This window comes from Castor canadensis, chromosome 9 (genome assembly GCF_047511655.1).
Source record: "Castor canadensis chromosome 9, mCasCan1.hap1v2, whole genome shotgun sequence".
Classification (NCBI taxonomy): domain Eukaryota; kingdom Metazoa; phylum Chordata; class Mammalia; order Rodentia; family Castoridae; genus Castor; species Castor canadensis.
The window spans coordinates 81,115,345-81,128,070 of NC_133394.1; the positions used below are offsets into that span (position 1 = coordinate 81,115,345).

Sequence of the window (12,726 nt, forward strand, 5' to 3'; positions counted from 1 at the left end):
AGCCTGAGAAGACAGGAAATGTGCAGCAGGTCAGAATCCCTGCTGGCAACCCTGAACTTGTGATGCATGCAGCTATGGGAGTGCAGCCTATGAAGTAAAGGAAATCCCAGAAAGTTGAAGACATCAGGAACATGGAATGCTTGCTAAGAAAAGCAACAGGAAACAAGTGGAGCCAGACCAAGAGAAAGGACATGTGAGCAGCAACGGGCAGGGCCACAGGGGTACGGCTGCCCAATACAACTGTGTTCTATGTCACCTCATTACCAGAGTGTCCCAGATGCCAGACGAGCAGCTAAGGAATTAATGTTTGCTCTCCTGGGTTTTGATCTTGCTTTGTTTCCTTGCTATTCTCCTATTCCTCACTACATAACAACAATGTGCCAGCAGAAGTACATAACTTGTTTTTTTAGTTTTATAGAGGGTCACAGCTGAGAGATTTCCTTGAGTCTCAGAGGAGACTTTGGAATTGAACTTTTGAGCAATACTAGAACTGAGAAGACTGTGGGGTCCCGTGGAGGTAGACTGAGTGCATTTTGCCTTATTAAATAGAAATGAGCCTTTTTAGAGCCAGCGGTGGAATGTTATGGGTTAGATATGAAGTGTCAACCCATGTATTGAAAGCTTGGTCCCCAAATGGAGGAAGTGTCCAGATGCTTTGGGGAAGTGATTGGATCATGAGGGCTCTGCTTTATTAATGAAAAAGGCTACTGGACATGGTACAACTAAGGAAGGTGGGGCCTAGTTGGAGGAAGTAAATCACTGGATGTGTGTCGTAGGGGGACTTATCTCACTCCAGCCCCCTCCAATTATTGCGCCTCTTTGCTTCCTCGCTGCCATAAAATGAGTACTTTTCTTTTGCCATGTCTTTCCACCATGACTCAATGCCTCACCACAGACTCAGAAACACAGAACCAACCTAACAGGGACTGAAACTGAATGAAACTACCTTTCCTCCTTTCAGTTGTTTATGACAGCTATTAAGTCACAGCAATGGAAAAATAACTAACACAGCAATAAAGGGGGGGAGGAGAGCAATCATGACCAAAAGTTTCAATAGCCCTTGACATATTCAAAAGACTAAACCCCAGACAGGCATAATGGCTCATGCCTGTGATCTTAGCTACTCAGGAGACAGAGACAGGAGGATCAAGATTTGAGGCCACCCCAGGCAAAAGTAATCCTATCTGAAAAACTAAAAACAAAAAGACTGGGGGTATGGCTCAAGTATTAAGAGTGCTTTCCTAGGAAGTGCAAGACCCTGAATTCAAACTCAAGTACTGCTAAACAGAGAGAGAGAGAGAGAGAGAGAACCTCTGAGTCTTTGGTATACAGGAGGGAGCTAAGATACAGATTAAAAGCATAGAAAAGGTATTCAATGAAATAATAGCAGAAAATTTCCAAATCTAGGGAAATATGAACAGGAGGCATTTAGAACCCTATGTAGACATGACCAGAAAATAACGTCTCCAGATCATATTACAGTTAAAAATGCCAAGAGTACAGAACAAAGAAAGAACACAGAAAGCTGCCAGAAACAAGCACCAAGCTACTTACAAAGACAAACCTATTAGAATGACAGCAGCCTTCTCTGCAGAAACCCTAAAAATCAAGAAAGTATGTAATAACACATCTGAAACTTTGAAAATAAATAACTTCCAACAAAGACTACTATATCCAGCAAAGTTATCCTTTAAAAATATCAATGGAGAAATAAAGTCCTTTTAAAATAAGCATAAATTAAAGCAACTCATGACAACTAAGCCAGCATAGCAGAAGACACTTAAAGAAATCCTACACACAGAAGAAGAAAGAAATTAACTATCATGAAAGCTTGAAAAGAGTAGATGTCCCTGGAATAGATTTTTAAAAGTGAGAATTAGGAAAGAAACATTATCAATTTGGTAATCCAACAAACCTCTAATATGAATAAGAGAAAAAGAAAAGAACAAAAACAACTTAAATAAACCAGGAAAAAAGTAAAAGCACACATTCCTCAATAATAACCCTAAGTGTAAATGATCTTAACCCTCTAATTAAAGGATATAGACTGGCTAACTATTAAAATCCAACATCCAACTACTTGTCACCTGCAAGAAACATATCTCGCTAGCAAAGCTATACATACACAGACTGAAAGTGAAAGCAGGGAATGATAGCTCAAGTAAACAGAATCAGAAAACAAGATGGGGGATTCTATATTAGTATATGACAAAGCATACTCAAAGTCAAAATTAGTAAAAAGAGATAAAGAAGGTCACTACATATGAATACAAAGAACAATCCATCAAAAAAGACATAATTATCCTAAATATACCTGCACCAAATGTTAGTGCACCTAATTTTAGAAAACAAACACTACAGAACATAAAGAGTCAGATAGGTCCACATACAAAAATAGTGGATGCATTCAATTGTCATGAATAGATAGATCACCCAGCCAAAAAATTAATAATAAAATATGAGAATTAAACTGAACCACAGAGCAAATGGATTTAGTAGACATTATACAATATTCCATCCAGCAATTGCAGATACACAGTCTTCTCAACAGTCCATGGAACTTTCTTCAAAACTGATCACATTTTAGGCCATAAAGTAAGACTTAACAAGTATGAAAAATGTTTTAAATTTCTTATATCTTCTAGACCATAATAAAATAAAAACAGAAATTAACATCAAGAGAAACTATAAAAATACAGGGAGGAAGTTTAAAAAAATCCCTAGAATCAAATGAAAATGAAAACATCATTCAACAGAACATGTTGGACACAGTAAAGGCACAACTGCCTTTATGTTATGTTTTACAGCTATGTATGCCTATATTAAAAAATCAAAAAGAACTCAAATAATTAACCTAATGATACATCTGAAGGTCTAGAAAAAAAAAATAAGCAAAACCCAAAATTATTGCAAGGAAAGAATTAATAAAGATCAAGGCTGAAATTAATGAAATGCAGAGTATTAGCCAAACTAATCAAAAGAAAGAGAAGACACAAATTAATATAGAGGTGAAAAAGGAGATATTACAACAGATACCAGATGATCACTGAAGAATCAGATGACCATTAGAGAATATTCAAATAGGTTGGGAAACCTAAAAAAATGTATATATTTCCAGGCGCACATGATCTACTAAAATTAAACCAAGAGAATATAAAAACTATAAATGAGCAATGAGACTAAAGCACCAATAATCTCTCAAAACCAAACTCAAGAACTAGACAGATTCACAGCTGAATTCTACCAGACCTTTAAAGTAGAACTAACACCAATGCTTTTCAAACTATTCCAATAAAATAGAAAAAGAAGGAACACAACAAACTCACTGTATGAATCCAGGGTTTTGTTTTTGGTTGGTTTTTCTTGGCAGTGCTCTAGTTTGAACTCAGGGCCTCATGCTTATTATGCAGGTGCTCTACCACTCGAGCCATTCTGCCAGCCCTTTTCTGCATTAGCTTTTCTCTAGATTCTCGTGAACTATTTGCCCCAGCTGGCTTCAAACAATAATCCTCCTGATCTCTGCCTCCTGAGTAGCTAGGATTACAGGCATGAGCCACTGGCATCCAGTTCAAAACCAATTAACCTAATACTAAAACTGGCTAAAGATACAACAGAGAAAGAAAACCATAAACTAATTCCCTTGATGAATATAGAGAAAAAAATACTCAATAAAATATTTTCAAATTGAATTGAACAGTACATTTAAAAGACCATATACCATGATAAAATTGGTTCTACTCCAGGAATATAAAGATGGTTCCACATACGTAAATACAATACATGTTGTACAACACATAAACAGAATTAAGGGGAAAAAAAATCACATGATCATTTCAATAAATGCAACAAAAGCACATGACAAAATTCAACATGATGAAAGTCTTGAAGAAACTAGAAACAGAAGGATCCACATAATAAAGACTACATAGGAAAAACACACAGCCAAAATTACACTGAATGGGGAAAAACTGACAGCATTTCCTCTAAAATCAAGAACAACACAAGGGAGTCTACTCTCACCACTCTTACACTGAATATAGTACTTGAATTCAAATAGCCTCAAAAAAATAGAATGAAATCAAATATCTGGGTGTAATCTGAACCACTGTACAGGCTAGAGACCTCTATAATGAAAACTATAAAACACTGAAGAAAAAAATTAAAAAAGCATACTAGAAGATGGAGAGATATGCCATGTTCATGGATCTGCGGAATCAATATATTAAAATGGCCATATTACCAAACATGATCTAGACAGAAAATGCAATCTCCATTAAAATTTCAATGACATCCTTCACAGAAACAGAAAAAGATTTCATAAAATATGAATGGAAATACAAAAGATCCCAAACAGCCAAAGCAATCATGAGATAAAAGAACAAAGCTGGAGCTATCAAAATACCTGACTTCAAACTACACTGTAGTGCCATAGCAACAAAACCAACATGATACTGGCACAAAAACACACATGTAGACCAATGGAAAGAAAAATAAGCCCACACAGCTTCAACTTATTCTCAGCAAAGGTGTCAAAAAATCATTGAAAAAAAAATCATATCTAACAAATAGTGTCAGTAACACTAAGAATCTACATATAGGAGACTGAAAGTAGACCCCTATCTCTCACCCTGAACACAAAATCTAATTAAAATGGATCAACGACTTCAATTGAAGACTTGAAACATTGAAATGGCTAGAGGAGAACACACAAGAATGAAGCACAGAATTCCAACAGCTCAGGAAATGATAGCAAGAATTGACAAATGCAATTCCATCAAATACAAGGGAGACAATGAACCAGGTGAAGAGACAGCCTATAGAATGGGAGAAAATCTTTGCCACTTATCCATCAGACAAGGGATTAATATCCAGAATATATATAGAACTCAAAAAATTAAGATACAAATGAGCAAATAATCCAACCAATAACTGGACAAATCAACTAAATAGATAATTTTGAAATGAAGAGATACAAAGTAAATAAATATGTGAAATAATGTCCAATATCTTTAGCTATCAGAGAAATGCAAATCAAAAGTACATTGGATTCTATCTCATCCCAATTGAAATGACTATCATGACGAAAACAAAAATTAACAAATGCTGGCAAGGATGTGGTGATGGAAAAAAGGAACACTTAGATATACATTGTTGGTGCCAATATAAATAAATTAGTATAGCCAGTATGGAAATCAGTATGGAGGTTCCTCAAAAAATTAAAAATTCAAAATCCTTGAAAACAAAACCACCATATGATCACCTATACTGCTTCTAAGTATATACCCAAAAGAATCAAAGTCAGCTTACTATACGAGAAACTTACAAACTCATGTTTATCATGGCCCTATTCATAATAGTTCAACTATGACTATGGAATCAGCTTAGGTGTCAATCAATGGATGAATGGACAAAGAAAATCTGGTATATGTACACAAAGAAGTATTATTTATCCATTAGGAACAAAATCATGTCATTTGCAAGAAAATGAATGGAACTAGAGATTATCATGTGAAGCAAAATAAGCCAGATTCACAAAGACAAATATCCCATTTTTGTTTCCTCATATGTGGAATTTAGAGGAAAAATGGGACATGAGTGGGAAAGGAGTACTATTAGGGATATTATGGAAGTAGACAGGAGGGAGGAGAAAGGATGTGTAATCGAGGCGGTATATATGATCAAAGTACATTATATGCATTTATGAATGGGTCACAATAAAACCAGTTACTCTGGACAGTTAATATAGGCTAATAACAAAAGGAAAAAGTAAAGCTGGTACATATATAATGAAATATTATTCAATAAAAAAACATGAAATGCTGTTATTTGCATTAAAGTGGATACATACTGGTGATGTTAAGTAAAATAAACCAAGAACAGAAGGAGAAATAACAACTGCATGTTCTTGCTCATATGTGAAAATTAAGAAAGTTGGTCTAACTGATAAGAGCAGAGTGGTGGTCACCAGAAACTACGAAAGGTAGGAAGGAGGGTGATAGACAGTCATCATGATGATAATGGGTCTCAAAACACAGGCAAAGAGGAGGAGACAGTTCTGGTGTTCTGAATCTCATAGGTAAACAGTCTAAGAAAGTTTCTGATGTCTCCAAATTACTAGAAGAGCCTGATGGTCCTCCACACATAGAAATGATTAATGTTTCAAGGGATGGAAATGCCATTTATCTAGATTTCGAAGTTATTTATACATTGTATACATGCATCAAATGATTGTACTGTATCCATAAATATTTACAACTGTTATGTGTCAATAAAACAACCCACATTTTAAGTAATTGCATCTTGAACAAAAATGTATTTTTAAGAGCTACAAAAAGAAGAATTTCTGTATCATAGAACCTCCTAGTAAACAATCTGAGGGACAATGTTATTGAACCTATAAAAGGAGGACTGGGAGCTGGGTGCCAGTAGCTCACCCCTATAATCCTAGCTACTCAGAAGACAGAGATCAGGAGGATTAAGTTTGGAAGCCAGTCATGGACAAGTAGTTCATGAGACCCTATCTTGAAAAACCCATCACAAAAAAAGGGCTGGTGAAGTGGATCAAGAGGCAGAAAGGTAGAATACTTGCCTAGCACATATGAGGCCCTGAGTTCAAACCCCAGTACTGCAAAAAAAAAAAAAAAAAAAAAAAAAGACCAGAGAATCCTAAACAAAATCACAAAATCTCCAAAGACTTAGATAATTTTTGTGGACTGAGTGGCAAACAAAATTTGACCTTATCAAAATATGCATGTAGAAACTAAAAGGGGGTAAAAGTTAGAGAAAATATGAGAACCAAAAGTGAACTGGACCAGTCTTACATATAAGCACTACAGAGTCTCTAGGCATCTTCTTGGTGAAGTTGTCAGAGAGCAAATGAATGAATGTAGGTGGGTGGTCAAAGAATGAAGGAAAGTCACTTGAGTGGCCATGAGTCACAGACACTTACGCGGTTCCATTCCCTGGTCCAAATGGGGACCTGTCCTCACTACTGACAGAGTAGACATCATAGCACTCTTTAATTTCATCTCTCAAGTCCTGGGGGATGGAACAGGACCCGTTTCTGACTTTGAGTTGCCGTAATCGTGGCACCCCTAACAGCATGTTCTCATAGAAGATGAAACTTCGGTTGTCAGCTCTCGTTTGGTTGCCAGGCTCCATCTTCCAGTACAGCCCATCCAGTAAGGCACCTTCTGTGAACTGAAAGCAAATGAAGTTTTTGAAAGGCTCCAAGCTCAGCAGCTGCCTTGCTACTTCCTGGAGAGCTTGTGTGAGCAAGACGCCGACAACTCTCTGAATAAGGAAGAGCTTTAAGAGTGGGCTTTATGGTCAGAGATTTGGGTTTGGGTCTTCCTTCATTAGTTGGTAGCTGTTGGGTCTTGGTACCACTGAACCAGTGCTGTCAGATCAGAAAAATCCATCTTTTGTGAGATTAGTACACTTGGCACAGGACAGAAGCTTAATACATGGCCAACTCTGATTTCTGTTCTGATACTAGAGGAAGCAGCGTGGGGGTGTTGGATAAATTCGTGACCACCGTAACGGCACTTTCTCTTATGAAAACAGCATCCCACACAATCATGATTCTGAACTTGTCTGGAGCAACACTAAGGCAACAGTGTTGATTACCAGTCTGCCATCTAGTGGATCCTTTTTTTTATGGTCTGGACTATTTTGCCAGATGGGGAGTCCTTTAACCCCTCCTGCCTTGTTAGACACTGACATTAATTATAATGGAACTACGTATGTGTGAGATGACTCTTACAATTTTGCACAAGAAACTGTGCCTCTTGGGAGGACAGATCTAGCAACTGAGTATGTTATTCTCATCAGATGATTAATAGAGATAGACTGATCTGGGGAAAGGTTAATATTATGCAATGTGCTTTTGTTTGCTGAGTGCTGTTATATATGCATTAATAGGTTTCCAAGACCCAGTTTTCTCTATGCTTAAAATCAATCAGTTCTGAACTCAGAAATTAGACAGCATTTTACAAAGTATTTCCCTAGTGAGGAGCAATGATTTACTTTCCAACTTCCCTTTTAATTGTTTCTTAATTTCCAAGCACCATATCTCCAGATTGGCTTAGTATTTTCCCTACAGAGTCAGTCATTGCATATATCTTCTGTTATGTTGGAATTTGCGACAACTAGAGAATGGACTGAGTTGATTTTACATTAGCAGACCTTTGAAATAACATGTCTACCTTTTATCAAGTACTTTTCTAGGAGCTGGGGATACATGCTATCCTTAATAGAGACAGAAAGCACAAAAAGCAAAATAAAATAGAATATCCAAGAGGCCTTCCTGGGTCTAGGATTCTAGGAGATTCTCAATCAATATTTATTGAATTAGGAATGACTGAATGAATAATAAGTTATTATGAAGAAGTGGCTGTGATGCTAGGAAAGATCTGTTTTGTTTATTTTTCAGTCATGTGACCCTAGACACCTAAGCATCCCGAATCTTATATGCCCCCTTTACAAAATGTAGCACAGGATTAGTACTTAACTGGTAAGGTCACTATGAGTATTTAAATAAGGCAAGGGATGAAACACTCAGCCCACTGCAGGCCACTAGCAAGGTTCTTAGTGACTGATACTTTACTCCTCTTTAAGGGTAGGAAGAGTAATTATGAACAACTCACCATAACTTATAGCATCTCACACAAGTGGTAAACACAGAGCAGGCATGGAAGATACTTGTGTATAAGACATGTGACACCCAATGAACAATTGTGAGAGATAAAGAGGTATTTTCAACCATTTGCAAATACCTTCCAGAAGTCCTCCACTGAAGAGAGAGTTTTAAAGTTATTTTTCTCCATTTTGGATACAGGGGTGTCAAGGAAGAGCTGTGACATGGTCCGGGTATAGTAGTACACATTGGAGCTCATCATGCCATAGGTCACTGGAACATAGAAAGAGCCAAGTGAGGTATGGGAGGGGATCTGCACACACATTCACACAGCCTCTTAAGAATTTTCCACCTACCGCTCCCCTACTTGCTCCTTGGCCATAAACTCCTACTTGCCCATGGGCATTCAAAGTTGAACCCAGGGTCTCTCACCACTGGAAGACCCATGGTTCCTACACCTATCATGATGGTCCTGAATGAAGTCTACACTATCATGCTCTCACAAATATTGTTCAGTAATTCTATAATAGGAGGAATGTGGCAGATAGATCTGAAGGGAACACTATACACAGAGGTCATTTTGAGAATCAAAACTGGTGAAATGAGGTTAAAGTACCAGATGCTTCTACATAGTGACAGTTCAGAAGAAGTAAGCAAATACCATGTAGTTAAAGGCTAGTCCACTATCTAAAGATTTTAAAGTTCATCTTGAAAGCCACATGACTACAGTATGTTCAATAGGAGAGTGGCCCCCATTAATTTGGATTCAGAAACAATCCTGAAAGTCCAGACACAGGAAGAGGGTTCCTATCCACTCCACATGATGTTTAGCATCATCTTCTTAGCATTAGAATAAATCTTGTTACTGTCCTACTTAGAACCCCAGATTTCCACTGCTTATCAAAGCCCACCAGACTTACACAATCTGTCCCCTGACTCCTTTTCCATCTTTAGTTGATAGCTTTTGTCAACATTTAGGAAGTGCTGAGTGTTTTTCAGCCTCACAACTTTCATGTATGCAGTTCTCCCTTCATGGACTGCTTCCCACTCCATGCTTTCGAGAGACCTTTCCTATAGAGGAACCCTCTTCCCTAATTGACTTCTTTCATATCACCACACTTAAGGGCAGGGCCTACATCTGTTTTCAATTAAGTTATTAAACTGTTACGTGAATGAAAAAAAGCAATAATGGAAGACATGATGAGGGTTTAACGAGGAATGAGTGAATGAAGACAGATTTGAGAGGTGCTGAAGAGGTAGAATGATGCCATCGAGAGGAAAGGAAGGCATGTTGGATGCCACTCAGGTTTGGGGTGAGGCCTTCATGGCATGGGGCAATGGAATGTTCATCTGCATAAGAGAACCTGAGTGAAATATGTTTAGATGGATGGGATGAAGAGACAAGTTCAGGACTGTTAGGTGTGAGATGCCTGTGAGATCCCATTTAAGATGTCAAGAAGTTGGCATGAGGCATCTAGCCCACAAGAGAGGTCTAGAACTGGGAGAAGAGACTTTGAGACACCATATATAACATTAGTTGAAGCTTTGCTATGGAAAACATCAACTGACGAGAATGCCAAAGACCCAGTCACAGAGAACACACCACTAAACGTGTTTCACATAGGAGAAAACTAAGAAAGTAAAAGGGCAAGGAGGAACACAGTGAGACAGGGAGTCACAAAAGCCAAAGAGGGAAGTTCTGGAAGGCCAAATGCAATGGTAATAAATACTGGAGAAGATGAAAGAGCCCATAGAATTTGCCAATGAAGCGATCCATTTTGATCTTAGCCTTTTATGATATAAAAGATAAACTGCAGAATCAACAAAAGAATTCATGAAATAGTTACTAAAATTTCCACATATTTGAATCCAGTTTTGGTTAAAATTTCAAAGAAAATGAAAATTTTCAAAGGATAGAAACTACTAATATAAGATCTTTGGAGAATGCCTGTGCTGGACTAGTATTTTTTGCTTTATTTGAGACAAAAGAAAAGCCACATGATACGCATGTGGAGTTAAGGTCCTGCTTAAAGGAATTTCTATACATCCTTCTTTCACTGTTACTGTAAAATTGAGTCTTTCCTAGGCACTTACTAAGAAAGGATAGGAGTTTTCCAGGCATGGTCCATGGACCATGACTCGTGATCTTCAGGTTGAAGGTGTTTGTTGTGGAAAGCTATCAGGATTCTAGTCACCAGATATGGAATTAACTCCTCCCTGATATGGTGATAAAACACCAACCTTGACTTCTCTGAACATTGTTATCAGCCACTGAATCTATGTGGATTCACAGGCAATTTAGGAGAACTCTTTTCAGACTATTACCCTTGCAAGATTTTTACAAGTAAAGTAAAATATTCCTTGTTTTTTAAGAAAGTAAGGTAGCTTTCCTTCCAGAGATTAGGAAATAGAGATACATAGATTTCTTCTTAAAACGGCTCCACCAGTCCAAGGACATACCATATTGTCTATGATTTTGTTGTTCATTTCTCTGTCTTCTTTCTTGTTTGTATACCAGTGAATTTAAAATTCAAGACTTTCCCACACTAACAGATTATATTTTCTACTCTGTAAAATAAGTTACATTTTTAACTCTGCAAAATATTTACAGAATTCTACCATTTTTCTCAGTGATTTCTCGAGTTTAAAATGTGTTGTATTAACTCTTTGTGATATTCATTATGTTTTTAGAAATTTTTTCAGCCTTTTAATTTTGTCTATTTCTTTGACTTATAGAAATAAGTCAAATCAATTTCTGTAATACTGATTCATCTATCTTCTGTGATTTGTATTATTATGTTTACACTTAAGAAGTTTGAACAGTTTTATAAAGTGAGTAGAGAATACTGAAAAAGGAAAAGGCAAATGTAATTTTATCTTAGATTCATCAAATGCCATCTTTTGCTTTTTTCAAAGATCTTCTAAAATAGAAGAATGAAATCTCATCATTTGCAGGTAAATGGATGGAACTGGAGAACATCATCCTGAGCGAGGTTAGCCAGGCCCAGAAGACCAAAAATCATATGTTCTCCCCCATATGCAGACTTTAGATCTAGGGCAAACACAACAAGGGGATTGGACTTCGATCACATGAGGAGGCGAGAGCACACAAGGGAGTATGAGGATAGGCATGAAACCCAAAAAAACCACAAGATGGCATTTGATGTCCTCAATGCAAAGAAACTAATGCAGAAACTTTAAAGCAACAGAGGCAATAGGAGAAGGGGACCAGGAACTAGAGAAAAGGTTAGTTCAAGAAGAATTAATTTAGAATGTAACACATATATACAGGAAAGCAATGCGAGTCAACTCCCTGTATAGCTATCCTTATCTCAACTAGCAAAAACCCTTGGTCCTTCCTATTATTGCTTATACTCTCTCTTCAACAAAATTAGAGATAAGGGCAAAAATAGCTTCTGCCTGGTAGTGAAGGGGTATGGGGGGGAAAGGAAGGGGAGCAGGGAAAAGGGAGGGGGCAGGGGGAAGGGGGGAGAAATGACCTAAACATTGTATGCACATATGAATAAAAAAACACACACACACACACACACACAAAAGATCTTCTAAAATACTACATATTCCTTTCTTTAACTTCAGCACCTAACACACTATAGAAATACCACTGCTGTTTGTAACAGTAACCCATATATATTTGAAAGTACTTTGAGGATGAATTCATAGTAACCTTGGGTTTCAAGGAAGAATAAGTCAAATTAGAGAGAAAGTGGAATTACATAATTCACACGTTATTTCTATCCTCTTGGTAAAGCACACTGATTTTTAAAACAAGGGAATAAGACTGACATTGGTAAAATGAAAATAAACTGTTAATTGGCACTTAGCTGACCCAAAGGAACCAGAGTCTGGACCTAAACAATTACAAACTATGGTTCTCAAAACTCATTGATGAGATAATTCAGCATTGCTAATGGTCTGCAGGAAAATTTACTTCTTACAACTCTTGTATGACAGTACCCCAATATCTTTTCATGTATTATTTATACTCTTCATGACAATCTTCCAAAACAAATATTTTATATATGAAGAAAAAAAATGCTCAGAAAGACTAAATAACTTGTTCAAGTTTA

At 37.1% G+C, this 12,726-nt stretch overlaps 1 protein-coding gene across 4 annotated transcripts in view; it reads right to left on the reverse strand.

Moving 5' to 3' along the window:
- Pkd2 (polycystin 2, transient receptor potential cation channel) overlaps positions 1–12,726 on the reverse strand; it is a 52,878-nt gene that overhangs the window by 26,606 nt on the left and 13,546 nt on the right. For all 4 annotated transcript variants that reach the window (XM_074041786.1, XM_074041784.1, XM_020154614.2 and 1 more), the window contains exons 3-4: positions 8,778–8,911; positions 6,950–7,200 (exon numbers count right to left, since the gene is read on the reverse strand). In XM_074041786.1, coding sequence (XP_073897887.1) covers positions 6,950–7,200; positions 8,778–8,911 — 385 coding nt within the window. The remainder of the gene's footprint in view (positions 1–6,949; positions 7,201–8,777; positions 8,912–12,726) is intronic.